Below are 18916 nucleotides of genomic sequence, written 5' to 3'. Positions count from 1 at the left end.
GGTGGTGAGAGCAGCTGCAGGGATGTGTTGGGGTGCAGGAATGGCAGATCAGCAATCCCACACTGCTCCATGCAGAAACACTGCCCAGGGATTTAATACATCCACTTCTCAGAAATGGTCTTATTATATTCAATGACTTTTTAAGACCTTTTCTTTATGATTTCTACTGCTTGTGTTTCATTTATAGATGTTTAGATTTCTGTAGATCTTTCTCCAAATGGAAGATTTTTTTTTGCCTCTGACAGGAGCTTCTTAGTTTGGAAGCTGTTTTCTGTGTCTGTCCAGAGGAGAGGGCAGCAAGAGGGACATGAGAGCTGTGGGTTCAGACAGGATATCATGATGGGACCAGGTAACACTGGATAGTTGTTTATGTGGTGATTTAAATGTATGCCGGTGGCATTTCCAGGTCCTATAATTTGCCTTGTTCCATGAACATGATGGCTTTTTTAAAAGATAATGAAGGATTACCTTCCTTCTGAGATAGTAGCAAAGTTTCCCAGAGACTAGAAAGCAGTTTGTCCTAAGAAAATAGCTCAGTGAAGGGAAATCAGAATATATTGCCACTAGGCTGTACCACAAAGAATGTAAGTGCCCAATCTGAGAAGGTATCTGGGCTGTAATGACTGGTGGAACATGTCTTTGAGCACTGTGCTCTGCTTGCACAGCATGTGTTCCTGAGAAGAGCTGTGAAATTCTCTTGGGAGATAAATCTGGGTCTTGGATAAGGCTTGGAAGTGGAGTTGGGATCACCCACTCAGCTTTGCGAGCACTCCCAGCAGCATGTGTTCTATAATGAGCCTTTTTTGTTGGCTTTTTGGTGCTACGATGGAGTAGTAGGGTTTGCACTCCTGCTACGTGCACCGTCTGGGGAGGCTCGTTCCCACGGCTGGCACAGGTCCAGATGTTTTTTCCCCCAGGAGTGTTGTGCAGGCTGTTTCCCAAGAGCTTTGTGACACAGTCACTGGGAGTGGGTCCTGCAGGGGGATCTCAAGCTGAGGGTATGGCACCAGTGCCTTCTCCCCACCACCAGTGCTGTCCCTGTTCCAGTGCCTTCAGAACCTGTCCTCGAAGGGGTTGTGTAGCTTCTCTTCCTGGAGGTCTGAGCACCTCAGGGGGTCTCAGACTCACTGTCTTAACAGGAGAAATTAAATGTGGGATAGAGGGATGGAGCAGAGGGACCCATGAGATGCCCAGCTCTGGGTTGGCGTTGTGGTGAACCTGCTCTGAGCTGCCTGCACTGGGGGAATTGCCCCTGTCCCAGTGCAGCACACAGTGTGGTGTGCTGGGACAGCAGCTGTGCCTGGCAGTTTGTCCTGATAAACCAGTATTGTAGGAAAATAGTGCTGGCCAAACATCTGCAGCACAGCTATGTGCTAGAGAGGGCTGGGAGCCTGACAAGCTAGGAAATGTGAAGTATTAGGAGGGAAATTTTTTTTTTATTTTCACTGGACATAAACCAGAAAAGAGTGTAGGTTGCTACAGCTTTCCTGGTTAGCTTTCCAGCAGCACCTTCTGGGGTTTTTTTTGATCATGCTGCTCTGGACATGGATTTGGATGGGTATAAGCCACTAAAGTCAGCTGTGACAAAGGGAAGATCTTTAGGATGTTCAAATGACCAGCATAGGAGCTAGGAATAAATGTTTGCAAGATTATATATGTATTTGTGTGAAATGACTGGTAGTGTTGAATAATTCTAGAGTGATGTGGGCTTTGGAATTCATTTTTTGATAATAAATGGAGAGGTTTTATTGAGCAGACAGAAGTTCAAAGTGAAATATTTTCAAATACTCTTTGATCAGCCAACTCTATTCCTTCTTCCTCTAGAAACAACAGAAACAAAAGACCAGGCTTGGATTGCTGAGTCAGATGGCGAATTTTAATTTTGCTTTCTGTCTCCAGATAAAAATGAACAGATTTTTTTAGGGGCAGGTATGTGGTGGAAACGAATGTGCTGCTCTTTAGGGGTACTGAAGGCACCTTTGTGTGCTGGGGAGTCTGGAAGGGTGTTGTTTTTTGGGGCAGCTGGTAGAGTGAGGTATGGAAAACTGCTGGGATAGTTAGGAAGGATGGATAAACATCTCAGTTTTGAAAGGCTGTGGTATGTGCAGGCAGCACTGAGATGTGTGTCATGGCAGATGGGCAATGTAAAGGTAAGGGATAGGAATACTTGAGTAAGCATAATTTCTTCATCTTGGGAAAAGAGCTGTTGGAGAGCAGCTTGGGGTGAGAAACAGTCTTGTCATTGTTAGCAAAAGGGTAAAAATCTCTGATTTTACCAGAATAGCACAAGGTGCAAAAGAGCCAGGGAGTAGTCACCTCCATGGTAGCTGCTGTCCTGCTGAGGGGCAAACGCCATCTCATCCCCACAGCTGTCCAGGGCTTGAATAACATCTCAGCTATTTGACTTTGAAGGGCTGGAGAGAACTTCAGCATTAATGGCTTCAAGGTGTTCAAATGTGGTATTAACAGGCTCTCTGCCTGAGACTAACTTCAGCAGCTCCTGGATGCCTGGGTGCAAAGATTCAGATCCTATGGGAATTGCTGGGTGATGGTTTTGATGCTGCAGGGTCCCCCCACTCAGAAGTTTGTCCCAGCAGAGCAGATCTAGGGGGAGGAAGAGGAGAATGCAGAGCTGGCTCCATCCATCCTCCTGAAGCCTGGAAGGAAGTCTGTTCCTTGCTGTCTGAGCAGCCTTGCAGATAGCCAGGATTTTAACACCAAACATTCAGGAATGCCCCGCACTGGGGGAAGTGTTCTTTGCAGTGAGAAGAACAGGCTGGGATGAGTGTTGGGAGAGTCAGGGGACCCCAGTTACCTTAAAGAAAAGACTTCTCATTTGCAGGCAGATTTCTGCTTTGACCTGACTATTAGAGATGACTTTCAAAGTGTTTTTCTTAATGTAGGTAATATCTCTAGAGAAGTTTTACAGAAATGATGAGCTCTGTTGTGTAAAGAAAGGCTCCCATTTATTTGTATTCTTCCACTAAACCTACCAAAAAATCCATATTTGGCACCTCAAAAGGTACATTTGCCCAGGGACTGGCTGGCTGGAGGCACCATTGTCAAAGCACACCAGCATAGTCCTCTGAAATGAGGGAACTCCAGTGTTTTCAGGGCTAACTAAAAGAAATGCCTTTACTCTGTATCCCAGAGAAAGGAAGATGTAAACCTGTGTCACGTTCTTGTGCCTCAACGGGGCAGTTTGACTTGCTGAGGGGCTCTGTGCATGTCAGCATTTCACTACAGTATTTTGAAATTTCATTTTCCCCTCATTTTGGAGATTATCAGCCAAGATAAACATTTCCCAAGAAACCCCTCCACAAGCACTACTGCAATAACTCATTTCTAGCAATGCATTTCTCTCAGGGATTTGCAGACAGTAAAGACAATTGACAGTGTCAGTACCAGAAACAAGTTGGGGGGAAATACAGCCCAATGAAAAGATAATGGATCTCTGGGTTTTTTGCAAGCACATGTGTGGGTGTTGCAGATTTTATTCCAGCATGTTGTAGACAAGTTGGAGGGTGGATTACAAGATGCTATTTTCAGAAAATAGGACAACCTGCCAAAACAGAGCACTTTTTTTTGCCTGTTATTCACTAGATCCTACTAAAGGAATGGAGAAACACTAACCCCCATTGAGAATTTTTAGAGGCAGAACTTTATCAGTTATTTATTAATCCACACACTGATCAAAGCCCAGGAGAGGAAATCTATGCTGGTTCATCAATAACATTTGAGCACATTCTTGTGTTAATTGTGTGTTCTGTTGGCTTCAAGTCTAAGCCCTGTGTGCATTGTTGAAGGGGGTGAATCAGACAATATTAGATCACTCACCCTTCTGCTTGGGCTCTTCTGTGTCTGCTGGTGGAGTGAGACAGGTCTTTGGGGAAGTTGGCTCATGACTATTTTCATGCTCAAGGATCATCAGGGGAATTAAGCTGCTCTAAAAAGAAAAATGGAGGGCTATGATTAAAAGAAAGCTGTGGCTTCAATATTACTGAGGAAGTTCAGGAAGAAAAGGGAACTTCACATTCACATGGAGAGAGCACAGCTTTTGCTCCCCCATGCACATGTAACAGCTGAAGCTTTGTTCAATGTGTCTGGCTTCATGTATTCTTTTCAGAGCAAGGGTAATTAGCATCTGAAAATGTAACTGCTCTTCGTTATTGTGGAACAATGTAAAAATCCCCTTTTTCACTGTAAAACATTCCTGCCCTCTTTTGATCTTGTCAAGCTAGACAATACAGCTGTCTTGTCATCATATTTCCCACGGCAATGGAAAGTTTGCCTAGTGGTGGAAGAAACCTCAGAAGCCCTTAATTACTGTGACTTCATCAGTGAAACTTGACTGCCTTTGGTGGACTTACTTCAGACTGAAGTGAGTTTGAGGGAATTTGGGCCTGGATGGCTTGGCCATGGCAGTTGCTGTTCACAAAGGCGATGGTGCTGGTAACAATGTGCAGTGAGGATGACATTAGTGCAGCTCTGCTGAGTGTGGGATGCAAGGTCACATTCCAAAGTTAGGAGCTTTATTTCTGAATTAATAGCAATACTCAGTGCAGTACAAGGCAAAAAAAAAAAACCCTGGAGGAACTCACAGGGGGAAAGGTTTCCCTAATTAAGTAAATTCATTACTGTTGTGTTCCTTATCTGCATTGCCCATCAAACAGTGAAAATCATTCCTGTTAATGCAGCCTAACAAATGTTAACAAAGTGCAAAGGGTGTGATTGCAAAGGGTCACTCCTGGGGCTCCTGATTTTGTTCAGCAAATGGAGAGTCAAAGCTGGAATGGAGGGGTGGTGCTGGAAATTGGAAAAGCAGCAGAAGGAGGACACTGGCCAAGGGTGACTTGAAGGAAAAGGGGGGGTGTAAACAAAGAGAGATAAGAGAAGATGAAAGAAGAGTAAGTGAGAGGAAGTAAGAGACAGAACAGGTAGAATTATATCAAAAGTGAGAGGCGGAGGCAATTAATGTTTTGTGAGTCATCACCAAACCATCCTGCCCCCAGAAAGGCTGACTCAGCAACATCAGTGAAAAAAAATCAGAGTTTTCTCTTGGCGATGCCATTCCAGATCAAAAAGGTTTTAGTTAGTGAAACTTGATTTTCTGTCACAGATCCTCCCCTGCCTTAAAGAAACTTTTCAGATGTATCATGTAAAGTCAGCATCCACCCTAACCACCACAGGGCTTGGCTCCCTCACTTCTCTTCCCTGTCACAGCTCCTCTTCCCAGGTCTGAATCATGGTCTATTTTAGGGCCCTTTGCACAACAAAGATCTCAGTTGTTTTGGCAGAGGTGAGGTGGCCACAAGAGGCACCAATTACTGCACATCCTCTTAGAGACCAAGAAAATCTAAAAGGAAAAGCAAGTGAATAAAAATAACTTGATGGAAGAAGGTTTCTGTGATCTCGTATCCCTCACATGTGCCTGGCCACAAAAGCACGGCTGGGAAGGTACAAGTGGGGTGTTAATATATGAACATTTTTTTCTGGCTTATGATTCAGAACTAAGGTGCAGTCAGGAAAACAGAGAATGGAAAGCAAACTGGTCTCAGGGTCTCAGTTGCTTTACCATGTTTTGTAAGGTTGGTGGTTGTTGATGATGAGACTGGGCTGTGTTGACAGTGGACAGTCAGAGGGGCAGGGGTGGGCAGTGGCTCCAAATGTGAATCTTGGTAGAAATATTCCCTAAGTTATTTCCTCTTTGGTATGCACAGGAGTTTGAGCTGCTACTTGCAACACCATGTGTTGTCCAGTCTGTGTTTCAGGGCTCCTGGGGAGGGGAAGAAAACTCTGCTATAAAGACAGTGAAGCTAGGAAACTGATCATTGGCATTAGGATCTCTCTCACGTGTTCAGATTTCATCAGGCTTTGCTGGCTTTATGCTGGAAAGGTGATTCAGCCACTGCTCATCCCTGCAATCTGGGCAGACTTGGTTTTTATTTTCATCCCACCACTACTACAATGACAGGGAATAAAATCTCTGAGGCAAATAACTGGCATTATTCATCAACCGCTGATGAAAAGGTTCTGCCTACATGTTTGGGTACATTTAATCAGAACCAGCAAAAGCAAAAAGTCATCCAATCCTCCAATGTCCATTAATCCATCTTCTGTGATTTCTGCTGTGGGTACTTTGTTTTTGTCTGGGGAATTAACTTTTTATTTAGCCAAATATAGTTATGGCTGCTGCTCCCATTGGCTTGCTGTTGCACACATTAATTGCCCTTGAGCAGAGGAATGTCTCCCAGAAGGCCTAATCCTTTCTCAGCACCAGATCATCAGTTCTTTAATTGCTGCTGGCTGCGTCCCCTTAACTCAGCCTGTGAAGGGCAGAACAACGTGATCCCTCATTGGGCTCCACATCCCCACTGATGTGAATCTGGGCCATGCAACAGGACCTGCCAGAATGGCCCCTCCATGGATCCTCTTTCTTTTTCTGAATCAGAAATTGAAATTATTACCAAAAAAAAAGTCTGTCACAGGAGCTTCCAGACAGAATGATAAATCTATTAGCTCAGTCACAGATAAACAGTGCATGAGTATAAAGTTAGGGCTTAGGTTGCTTAAACCAGGGCATGCAGACTTTTTCTTTGATCCGAGTTGTGTACTTCTGCTGCAGCTTGATTTTAAAAGCCTTTAATGAAGAAGCACTATGTGGCTTGCAGCCCTATGGGCTAACAGCCATAGGTAGCTCTGCACCAGACAATTTGATGCAAGGAATCTGTGAACATCCAAACACAGGTATCCCATGGGCTCAGCAGTGAGGATAAGACCTGTTTTCTGCTGCCTGGATTGTAAGAATTCAAGAATCAAATTGTTTCTCATGTTGTTGCCATGGCAAAACCCCAGAGAAGAAGGAGAGGGTTGTACCAAACCGCTGGAACATAAACTTTTCTCTGGGATTGATTAAAAGATGTGTTCGTGTGCTCAGTCTCACCTTGGCACTCGCAGGGCTCTGAGGAGCTCAGCCCGCAGCTGCCAGTTATTCACAGGGATCAATGTGCATCAGGAATGAGACAGCGCAAATGTATTCATCTTTATTCAGATAACAGTTTCCATTTTCTGTACTTCACCTGCTGCTCTATGGGATGTTTTCCAGGTTGCATCAAGTGAATTTTGAGGCTCCCACTTGCGAAGGCAAGCGCCGGGAAACGCTCGCCTTGATAGGGGACTTCTCCTCTTCGGCGGAGTTCTTCGTCACCATCGCGGTCTTCGCCTTCCTCTACTCGCTGGCTGCCACTGTGGTTTATATCTTCTTCCAGAACAAGTACCGTGAGAACAACAGAGGGCCTTTAATTGTAAGTGTTTGCAGCATTTGCAGTGTTTTCAGGTGTAGGTCTTCACCTCTTGCTTTTTCGGTTGTGGAGGATTTGGCATGGTCCGGGAGATCCAGGTGTCCTGCTGCCCAAAGCATTCACCTGCTTTTTTGTCTTAATGGTGATGTAATATTTTAACACCAGAGGCAATGGAGGCAGGTATGCAGGAGGAGTTTAGTCCTGTATGTATTTGTGAAATTCTGTGCTTCTCTCCCTCTGCCCACAGTGATGATGGTCACACAAATAATGAACATGTAGCTGAGTGGGAGCAGGATTGGGATCTCAGCCCTATGTCTGTGATAGCAGAGCTTCATTGGTGGGGAAAAAAGGAAAGAGGAGATAATCCGAGATTGGCTCTGTTGGACATGGTGGAAAGTGCCAACAGCTTCTCAAAGAAGCTATCCCTGTGGCCCTCTCCTGCTGCCAAAAACCAGGCTGTGCCAAACCATCATTGGGACCTTTCCTGTCCTAGAAAATGGTGAGGAAATGTGAGGAAATCCTCACGGAGGAGACAAAGAACAGGCAAAATAAAGGGGTCCCTGCAGAAAGAGTAAATAAATGAAGTGCCTTGCTTCATCTGGGTATCAAGAGAGATCTCATTTCAAACTGTCACATCAAAGGACTTGTTACAGAATTCTTCCATCTTAATTTTCTTACAGAAAATAATTCTTAGTTTTGACCAACTGCATTATCCTCTGTAGCAATAGAAAAAGGAAAGATAAACAATGGTATTAATATGTCACATCGTCATGTGACCACTTGTCTTTGTCCAGGACTTTCCTGAAACAGCTGCTGCAGTCGTGCCTGTCACAAGATGCCTGGCACAATCTGCTGCAGCATTAACATCACATTGACTTAATTTGTTCCATGTAATGGATTGTAATTGAATCTACAGGTTAAATTTAACCAGTGTCTGTTACCAAAGCCTCTGTTTGCAATTTCACAGTATTTAAACCAAGGCTATATGACCTTATTTTTTCAGAATGTAAAGATGCTTTTGAGTTTATCCTACAGCAAAAGCAGCTCCTGCTGGTGAGTGGTTCTGGGAATGGCTGAGGGTTATGGTCAGGTTGTGCCTGACAGGAGGAGAGTCTCATCTTCCCCAGCCAAATGCTCCTGCAACTCCTGTGCACTGCAAGCTCTGTTGTATTTGGCATTTTTAGAAAAAAGTAACCTTTTTTGCCTGGAGCACATCCTTGCTGGTGTCCCTGGACACTGTGCAGTGGAGTTGTAGGGAAAATGCAGAGCCCCAGCCAGAGAAAAGGCTGGCAGCTGTAGCCAGGAGGAATTCAGCAGTCAAGGAAAAAGAAAACTTGGAGTGAAAACCGGCTTTTCAAGGCTGCAGTGCTCACCTAAGGGATGTCACATGCTCTGTGAAGGAGGCAGGCAATGTATCCTCCAGCTCCAGGCAGATGCTGCTCTGAACTGACGTGTATCAGATCAGATGTGTGAGTATGTCTCATCCCTGAGATTGTTCCTTCCAAAGAAAAGTGCTGCAGAAATCTGTGGTGCAGCACGTGTTGGTGCAGGAGGTAGGGCAGCCTTTGTTCTCTTTCATCACCAGGCAGGATCAGTGCATCAGGCACCTTATCCAGACTACCAGTTATTCTCTCTTAGTGAAGAGTTTGAAGATGATAGTTTCATCCATCCTTGCTTCTGCTGCAGTGCCTGATCTCAATTTCATGGTTAAAACCATTCCTGTTTTAAGACTTGTACTTCCTCTTGGCTTCATATTTTCTCAGTCTGGGATGACATCTGCCTTTAAGCAGCACCCTCTCAGAGCTGCCTTTTCTCCTGACAAATTTTCAGGATTTGAAAAATGAGTATGACAGGAGAAGTCGAGAGAGGAAAAACCCCTTTCACTTGAAATTTTATAATAGTTTTTCAAAAGGCCCCTGCACAGGCAGTCAGAACACCATCAATGCATTACCGAATTGCAGAAGCCTGACTGGGTGCAGAAGATACCATTATAAGGAATTTAATGACCATTAAGTCACAAGAAACTTGCAAGGAAAATTTCAGTCGCTGTTTCAAGTTTACTTTGTTTATACAGATACGGGGAAATGAATTGCATGTGCTGAGATCTCAAGCAAAGCATCACTTTAACTGTGGAAAAATATTTTATCATTCAGTGTGGAGTGAGGCATGATAGCAAGGAAATATTTCCAGTGGGAGAAGCAGATAACTCCTCCCTGTCTGTTTGGATGGCAGTGGTGTGTTTATTCACTATGCAGTAAACCATTTCTGTTGCTAATGTTGCCTGTCAGGTTTTGGGGATAAAAGTCTTCCTTTTGGTCACACAGGGCCCTGCTTGTGTTACTCATCCATTCCCACAGGGAATGATGAGTCCTTGCACTATACACCCTCTGCTTCCCTTGCTGGCTCCCTGAGGGATCCTCTGAGGGGGTTCATACAGATAGATGAACCTAAGAGAGGACCTTGGGTTCCCAGTTTTTGAAGGAACAAGGAGCAGGTTACCAGGGATTCAGTATCTCATAGAAACATGCTGTGTGTTTCTGAGCTCTGCAAACCACAGCTGTGATTTTCATTCCGTGGTGAACTCCCACATGGTGCACGTGTGCAGCAAGGAGCTGGGGTCTCACCTTGGTGGGTACAACGAGGGCAAGGCAGCTTCTCAAGTGACTGATTAGTGCTCAAGAGCCAGAAACTTTTAAAAGAAATTAATTGGAGGTGGTGACTTAGATTTTAAAGGATGCAATGTACAAAATGCCACCAGTTTTCAGTACATCCCCATCTCTCAGACCAAACCAACTTAAGCTGGTTTCCACTTGTTTAACACCACATACCTGGGGAGGCACTGCTGGTTTGTGATGAGAGCAGAGATGAGCTGCACACTGGGACTGCCAGCCCAGCCCCCTGTGTCAATGCTCTGCTTCAGGTCTGTACATTTGGAGCTTCTTGCAAGCAGAGAGTAACCAACCCAGCTGTGCTGAAATTGTAGGGGATCAGGGATAGGATGCTTCCATATGTCTCTCAGAAAAGAAAGAATAGTCATAGTCAATGTGTATCAGTCTCCATCACTCAGGCTTCTTACTTTTCCTATGGTTTCTTTGCCCCATATGTGTTCCATTTAAAATCCACATGCCGAGAGCCCTATGTGCCTTCAGGTTTGTCTCTGGGAAGTTACAACTTGGCCATGAGGAGCCACATGCATTCATGTATAAATGTAAATCACTTTATTAATATTCTAGTCAATTAATATAAAAGCATAAAATTATTCAGCCAAGAAAGGTGACTGACATAGCCCTGAAAAGAGATATTTCATTTTTATAGTGATTACTTGATAATCTCATTCTTATGGTGCATAAGGATGCTTATATCTTAAGAAGATGAGATCTTTCCTTTGCATCTGGACTCCCATGAATAATCACATTATGCAGAAAGGCATTTGGTTCCTTATATGTGTTGCAGATTGAGTGAGTTAAGTACACCCAGGTCTGCTCTTTGGACACCTCTTTGATTAAACATGTTGTACTACCTCACCAGTGTCCAGTTGTCTAAAAAATAGACAGGAAAAGAATAAAGAGCCATCTATAAAAACAAAGACTGAATCCTTTACAGCTGAAAAATGAACTTAGGAAAAACCTGAATATTTCTTTGCATTTCAAAGAGCTCTTTCAGCCTGCTCTTGTCATCTTCTTTTAAAACACAATCCAGGGTGACCTTGCTGTACATGCTGGTACCTCCCAAAAGGCTCTGCACTTCCCTGCCAGAAGCAGTCTTGCAAGGCCTTACACTATTGCAAGAAGCATGTAATTCTTTCAAAGCTTCATTCGGCAAAAAATCTGGGGTGGGACCTCGTTCAAACCAAAAAAGAGCTAAAATGCCACTGTGGGAAGGCGTTTGCTGCCTGCAGCAATCTGCTCTTGGCCGCTTTCCCGGCTGGGACCAGGGCTGTGGCTCTTGCTGGGGTAGTTCTTGCATTTTTAGGGTGGTTGTGACTGTGAAAGCAAATCCTCTGAGTGGTTTGCCTCTTCTGGGTAAAGAAATCTCCCTCTGCTGCTGCGTGGTTGGCCATGAAACCTGTTGGCAGTGCTAGTCAGGCTCTGACTAGGAGGGTTTATGGACCTCAGCATTCGAGGAGTTGCTCCCTTGGAGGCTGTAAGTGTGTGAGAGGGTTTTCACAAATAGAAAGGTTTTGTAGCATGAGCCCTGCGTGGAAGTCAGTTACAAGGCAGCAGCTGCAGCTCTGTGAGGGAGGAGGGATGCCAGGAGGACTCTGGCCAGGCCAGAGCTGAGGTTTTGCCTCTTTCCAGCCATGACAGCCCAAGACCATCCTGCCAGACTTGGCTGGGAGGGAGAGCAGGGCACAGGGTGCACGCAGGGACATGTGTGTCACAGCCTTCAGGGCCTGATGAAGCCACTGACCAGCTTGGAGCAGATGAAACACGTCCCTTTCTGAGTGAACAAGCAGCTTCTACAGAGGCTCTTGGCTGGGTGAGGTTGTGCCAGACACTGGGAAATCCAAAACTGAGCAGCAGGCTTAAGTGACTGTAAGTGACTGCCCCTTTCAAAGGCTGCCCCTTTTTTCATTTTGCAAAAAGCTACCTAAGTAGCTTGATAGCAAGGAGAAATATTTCAATTATTATAAAAAGAAAAGGCATTCACAGTTCTATTCTAAAATGTGTAATATATAAAATTGTTCCAAGTAGGCATTTTTGGCAAACTCAGTAATAACAAGTTTCAACTTGAAAAAGGCAGTAAGAATTTTTTTTTTTTGCACATACTTCAGGATCTTAAAAAGTCCCTCCTTGTATATTCAGAGTATTTTAAATTTCAGTTTTTGCCTTTCTTTACATGTTCGTGTTTTCCTTCTTTCCCAAAGGCATCTGTAGGCAGAGCAAAGTATCTCAGCTGAGATCTGAGAGAGAAACTTGGTAATTAGGAGTGTAGTGTAATCGTATAACAATACACACTCAAGAGATCTGGATACCACTTTAAGAGAGCAACTACAAAAAATTACTTTGTTCTAAAGGAAAAAAAGACTCACCCATGCTATAGGGATATTAAACATTGAAATGCAAGATTTGTTTTAGTATGTTTTAGTATGCAGGCACTCTGGCCTTAATTACCAAGGAGAAATTCCCCAGATAGACATTAAGCCACAGAACAGCTTAGCTTGAAATTCACTTTTATTTTCAGCATGTCATTATCTTGTAACTCTGTTCCACCCAGAGCTGTGAAAATGTTCAGCCAGAAATGCAAACCCACTTGAAAACAAGAGAGGTTCAAGTTCCAGCCAAAGCTGAAGGTTCACAAAGATTCAACATAAATAGGAAGATGTGAGTTCACTCTAGTCACAGAATCATACATTTTGCCCCTTGCATTGTACAGAAGAGGCAGAAAAAGTCCTCTGAGAGCCTGAGTCTGGTCATGTAGCCCAGATGAGAGCACCTGCTGAAAAAATCCCAGTGTTCATTAGCCTTCCTGTCCTGTCTCCTTGGCCAGCTGTTGGCCAGGCTGCATGGTTTCCTCTTTGAGTCCTGCCATGCCATCTTTCACTTCTGCTTCGGTGTGTTTCTTGTACCCAGCCAGACTTTACAGTTTTTGGGAGTTCCTCTATACAAGAGCTGATCCGATACCCCAGGAGCAAGAACCCTTTCCCCAAGGCTCTGACCTGCTCTGAAATAGGGGAGTTTATAGCACAGAGGGCAGGGTTTTAGACCTTGTGAACACCCTGGCACAGGGGAGCAGAGGAAGTCAGGAGAAGGATGTAGCATGGGGTGTGAAGGGGAAGACAAGACCTGAGAAATAACATGAAATACTTAATGCCTTTAGGGCCATCCCCTCAACTGCACAGTGCCATGGGATCTTCTGGTAGGACTTACAGCCCAGGACATGGGCTATACCAGCAGTCAGACTGCATCATGCAGATGCAGTAATTTGTGCAATGAGCCTCTCCAACGTGGGGTCAGGGCCTGCAAGCTCAACAGCAGGTCTGTACCCCTGCTGCTGTCACCTGCTTCAAGAACTTTGCTCATTTTTAAAATTTCTCTCTTTTTAGCAAGTTTGATCTCCTGTGTTGCATTAGTTTTAGTCAGTTTGTCTCTGTTTGCATCAAATTTCTACCTGCTGTTATGCACTTTTTTAAGTGACACTACCAGTGCACTGATTACAGAGCTGGGTTTAGTTTGCTTCAAGTGTGGTGGCGTTGGGAGAGGGTTGCTTGTCATTTGGAAAACACATTCCCCAAAACTCTGCTGTGTCCCCATCTCTTGTGTCAGTCCAAAACTGCATGGGGGCTTGGCATCTGGGTTGGTAGCATGTCAAACCTCACAGCAAATAAAGAGCATCTCCCATCATCATCCACAGCTCAGCAGACATCTCGTGTTTCTACCAGCTGGAATTTTTAGGGAATGTTTGCAATTGAACCGTTGCCTCTAGGAATCTGTTTCTCATTCACTGCTAAGACATATGAGATACAATAATTTCTTTTGCCGGAAATCTCCCTGAGAAGAAGAATTACTCTGGGCTGTATGCCTCTGCCCACATGGAGTCTCTTTGGATGTTAAGGGAGTTGTCAGCTCCTGGGCTTCACGCTCTTCAAGAGAGCCCATTTGGGCAGCATGAGAGGTCAGAGAACTCAGAGCTCGGTGGCAGACATAGGCCTGCAGAAAACAAATTGTTAAAAGAGAAGGATGTATCCTTTGGGAAGGCATCCAAGCACAGTTAATTTAATCCCATCTGCGTCAGTGGAGACGTCCTTTGTTCATGGCTCCCTTTATCGACTGGTGCCTCGTCCGTCGTGACGGGGGCTCGCGCCCTCCGCCCCTGTGGTGCCACAGAGAGCTCCTTCCCCAAATGTCAGGTGTGCTTGTAGATGAGAATGGTGTTTCCTAGGGATTGCTTATTTCTTTGAGAAGCAACCTGAAACGCTGGGTTCTTCATGAGTGTTTTCCCTTCCTTCCATGCACACCTTTATTTTGCAAGGGGGAAGGGGAAGCAGCCCCATGGGAGGTGGGATATCAAGACGCAGCGATGCAGTTAGTGGTATGTTAGACTTTGGCACCTCTGCCATCTGTTGTGGGCTGACAGATGGGATGGAATATGACAGCAGAAAGGCTCTTCTGTTTTAGCAAGACACAAGAAAGCTTGAAAAATCACACCTCCTCCCTCCTTTCCCCCCAAACCCACACAACAACAGTGTCACTTGGCCACTTGTTCTGGCTAAGACAAGGAGAAGTTTATGCCTGTGCATGCTCCTGAGAGTCTTTCAAGGGGAAAGTGAGCAGAGTGGATCAGAGCAGAGCTGCTGGAACCTGGAGGGACCACCCCACCTTCTCCCCTCTTTTCACGTGGATGGGAATTAGGAACCATGCTTTACCAGGCCAGGGAGGAGTGTCTGCTTGGCAAGTCTTGCTGTTTACGTGCTCACTCATGGTAATTAGTGGCTGCATGGCTTATGCAGCAGGGACATTTGGCCTTACCTGTGGCTAGTGAGAAAACTCCTCATCTGGTACCTGAGGATTAGCCAATTTCAGGTTTTCCCTAAGAGAGAAACACTTCCTATTGGAAACCTACCCCGACTGTCTGTAGGAGTACCCAGGACAAGACCCAGCCCTCAGGAGGGCCCAGCGTCTTTACAGGCGTGTGTATTTTGTAATTCATCCCAATGCATCAGCCTGGTGCTCTGAACAGCCACATTTTCAAGGCAGCTCAGCATCCTGGGCACCAGCCACGTGTTCGTGGGAATCTAGCCTCAAGGCCAAAGGTGCAAATGTCAGCCAAGGGGCTCTGCCCCATTAGGTGTGTCAAGCACTTCTGAAAATTAGCTCTGTGGGTGATGACAGTAACACAACCTTCCACTAAGTAACAAGCTCTTGGTATTTCTCTCCTCTGATGAAAGCTTTCCGTTTTCTGGTGATTTTTAATATTTTTTCCTTTCCAATGGACACACCAGTATAATGCTCCTAACTAATTTGTCTTTTAGGATTTCATTGTGACAGTGGTCTTCTCATTCTTGTGGCTAGTGAGCTCATCTGCTTGGGCTAAAGGACTGTCAGATGTAAAGGTTGCAACTGACCCTGATGAAGTGCTGCTGCTGATGTCTGCCTGCAAACAGCAGTCCAACAAATGCTTGCCTGTTCGCAGCCCTGTTATGTCGAGCCTCAACACTTCGGTTGTAAGTGACTTTGATTGCTGCTGTTCACCCTTACCTTGCAATGTATTTTCATCTTTTACCCGTTTATTGACCTAAATTGACTGGTGTAAACCAGTTAGCTGACATGATTTAATTGGAAGTGCAGTCTTGCTGCAGGGAAAGGCAGGCTGTGACTCACAGCAGCTCTGCTGTGGAGCAACAGCAGGGTGAGTGTGCAGGGTTGGGATGGGGAAAAGGCAAAGTGTCTGTCCAAGTGCATTGGCCACCCCTCTGCTTTTAACTTGCTCACTGCAACTCTTTTGCAAAGGGCTCTGTGTGCTCCTTTAGAAGGAAATGTTAGTGCCTTACAGATTCTTCTAAAAATCCTCAAAAAAACAACATAAAATTGGACTTCAGCACATTAAAAAAAATAAACACAAAAAATCCCTCCAGGCCACCTGACCAATTAAGAGCTCTCTTTTTAATTAGTTTCTTTCAATTTTATCTTTCCACAATTTCTTTAAACTAGATTATATTTTCAAACAAAAAAAAAACTCCTCTAAAAGCTCAACTTTTTTTTTGGAAACAAAAAGCAAAGCAGACACCTTGTGAGCTACAGCTAAGGGAGGTGAAATTGGGAATTTGCTCCAAAGCTGAGAAAATTTTCCAGCGGGTTTTGGGAGAATCATAGAATCATTTAGGTTGGAGAAGATTTCTTAAGATTATGGAGTCCAACCACTAAGCCAGCACTGCCAAGTCCAGCACTAAAGCATATCCCCAAGTGCCACATCTACACTTACCCCACAGATGGTGACCCCACCACTTCCCTGGGCAGCCTGTTCCAGTGCTTGACAATCATTTCAGTGAAGAGATTTTTTTTCTAATAACCAATCTGAGTCTCCTCTTGCACAACTTGCCATTCCCTCTTGTCCTTGGGAAGGAGGGGTTGGGAGCAGCTTTGCCTTCCCCAGGACCATGCAGGGTCCATAACATTAGGTTGAGCTGTGAGACCATGGCTGCTGGTAACGAGCTCCTCTTCTTCCCACCCAGGTCTTTGGCTACTTGAACTTTATCCTCTGGGCAGGCAACATTTGGTTTGTGTTTAAGGAGACGGGCTGGCATTCCTCAGGCCAGCGGCACGCTGCGGACACCATGGAGAAGCAGCCCGGAGGCTACAACCAAGGTGGCTACAACCAAGACAGCTACGGGCAAGCTGGTGGCTACAACCAGCCAGGCTCCTATGGCCAGGTGGGTGAATATGGCCAGTCCCAGAGCTATGGGCAGAGCGGGCCAACCTCCTTCGCTAATCAAATTTAGGGTTCACGCAACGCAAGCTCTTGCATCCCTCGCAAGTAGAGAGTTTAACAGGTCTCAAGTTTCAGTGGCACCAGATTTTTAAGGGTTCTACATAAATTAATACTACAACAAGGTGTTTAATGTCCATTGAAGGTCTAAGCCCACCTCCTTTGGCAGATGGGAGGTGGCCAGTGGGCTGGAGTTGGCCTTTCTTTCCCTGACTAGCCAGACACAGGGGATGTGCTCCTCGCCGGTGACCTGGAGTTGCTGTTGTAGTACGTACTGTAGAGATAACTTTATGGTAGTTTTGTATGTGTTAAGATGGTAGAAGCTTTTTGTAGCCTCAAGTCAGTAGTATTTAATATGCATAATATAATTGAATTTCCTTCTGCATTTTGGTGAAAAACGGAAGTGTTTTACTATGATTTCTACAGATTATTCTGTATATCCATGCATGTAACATTGCACCTAAATTTTCAGAACTGCCTGTCTGTGACTCTTCAGAGAGTTTGTTTTGGTTATACCATTTTGTTTCAGAAGATTTTACTATTATTTCAGTTCACTGAGTCATCCATCTGTAATTTAGTGCATGGATAAGCAGTTTCATACTACCAAATGTCTGGACTGTGTAAATGGAACTTCTCGACTTCTGCCACTACATTTTGTTAAATGTCTGTTTAAAAGACGTATGCATCTTTTATATATTTTGCAGAGTTGAATATATGGCTTACCCAAGTTCTGAATGCTTTGTAACTAAACTGTTTTTCCTTGAAATGGCATTCAGTAGTATATATGGTACCTGACCAATGTTTATTCCATTTAACTCAGCTAAGTATTCCTTCTATAAATCACTATTTCTATGGATGTTTTGTGAATCTTTTAACGTGAGCTGTGGAGAATAAGGACCAAGTAACTGTGTTATATGTTTACAAAGGTATTTATTTAACTAAGATAACAGAGGTGCAGATATCAGTATACAAAATCATGTGGCAACGCCCTGTTGCTTGATACAGCAACATGAAAACCGCACGTATCATTGTGACCTTACAAAGCATAAATATTCCTTTATGCCCTTTGATGAGAAGAAAACCTTTCTGTCCGTGCTGTTTCAAGATTGTTAGATATCCCTCTGTTAGATTGCTGCTCTGAGCGCTAGCTTGGTGCTAATGGAGAATGTAACTGGATTGACCAAATAACCCAGGCTCAGAGGAACTCGTCCTAAAAGAGCCAGAGCCAGACTTGTAGCCTGTTCGAATTCCTCCCTGGGAAATTCAACCCTCCCTCACTACAGCATATGGGATGCATTGACACAAACAAAAGCCTGAAGCACAATGTACTAATCAAAACTGATCATCTGCATTTCTAGATCAAAGTGTATCAGTATATAATCTTATTGTATGAGCTGTAATGTTGGAAGCATCTTAGCTTAAAACAGCTTAGTCTCTTCTATGATTGTTGTAACCAATTTATGGCTACTCAGTGGATGAATCTATATTGTGATATCTATTTGACCCTAATAAAGTTATTGCATACAATGCATGTTTTCAGAGTATGTTAATATTGAAATGTCACTGCCAAATAATGAAGATAACTATTAAAGAAAAATAACTCTTCCTGTGCCTGACCTTATTGGTCATATTCTTACTGTTTTCCAACACTTTACTGGGGATTGTTTTAATGTACAGTGGAGTACGACACTTCTGCAGACACCTGTCATTAAAGGTCAGTATCACAAGTTTTAAAAAAAAAATTAAAAGTGTGCAGTTTAATACCTGCCTGCCTCTTTACCTCTCTTTCCACTGTCAGTAGGACTAGCCCAGTACTGTGCTAACCATCCCAGTTCTGAGGATTGCTGGAAAGCTATGTGTGAGTTGTAGAGAAAACAAACTGGAATATCTAAATGTTCTCCTATTCCAAATGAGGGCAAAATACAATTTTCTGGGTTAACGAAAAATGTTATTTTGGCTCTTGGTTAATTTGTTTGGTTTTTTTTTATTGGTTTTTGGTTTTCAGGGTTGTTTGTTTGTTTGGGATTTTGATTGTTTGTTTGTTTGGGGAGGTGGTTGGTTGGTTTGTTTTTCTTAAGTTTGGAAAAACATTAGACATCAGCAAGTCAGGAGAAAGTGAAATCTGTGTTTGTGGCAAGGGATGTGATGGGATGTGTGCTCTTCATACCCTCTCCCACATATTCCTGCTT

The 18916-nt window shown here is 44.2% G+C and overlaps 1 protein-coding gene across 3 annotated transcripts in view; it reads left to right on the top strand.

Annotated features, from left to right (window-relative positions):
- The window catches only part of SYNPR (synaptoporin), a 102612-nt gene extending 84269 nt beyond the window's left edge, over positions 1-18343 (top strand). For all 3 annotated transcript variants that reach the window (XM_053953954.1, XM_053953955.1, XM_053953956.1), the window contains 3 exons: positions 7106-7304; positions 15274-15465; positions 16474-18343. In XM_053953954.1, the coding sequence (XP_053809929.1) occupies positions 7106-7304; positions 15274-15465; positions 16474-16740 (658 nt within the window). In that variant the 3' untranslated portion in view covers positions 16741-18343. The remainder of the gene's footprint in view (positions 1-7105; positions 7305-15273; positions 15466-16473) is intronic.
- Positions 18344-18916: the final 573 nt, after the last annotated feature.

This window comes from Vidua chalybeata, chromosome 12, assembly GCF_026979565.1.
Source record: "Vidua chalybeata isolate OUT-0048 chromosome 12, bVidCha1 merged haplotype, whole genome shotgun sequence".
NCBI lineage: Eukaryota > Metazoa > Chordata > Aves > Passeriformes > Viduidae > Vidua > Vidua chalybeata.
This window is presented reverse-complemented; position numbering and strand designations above follow the sequence as displayed.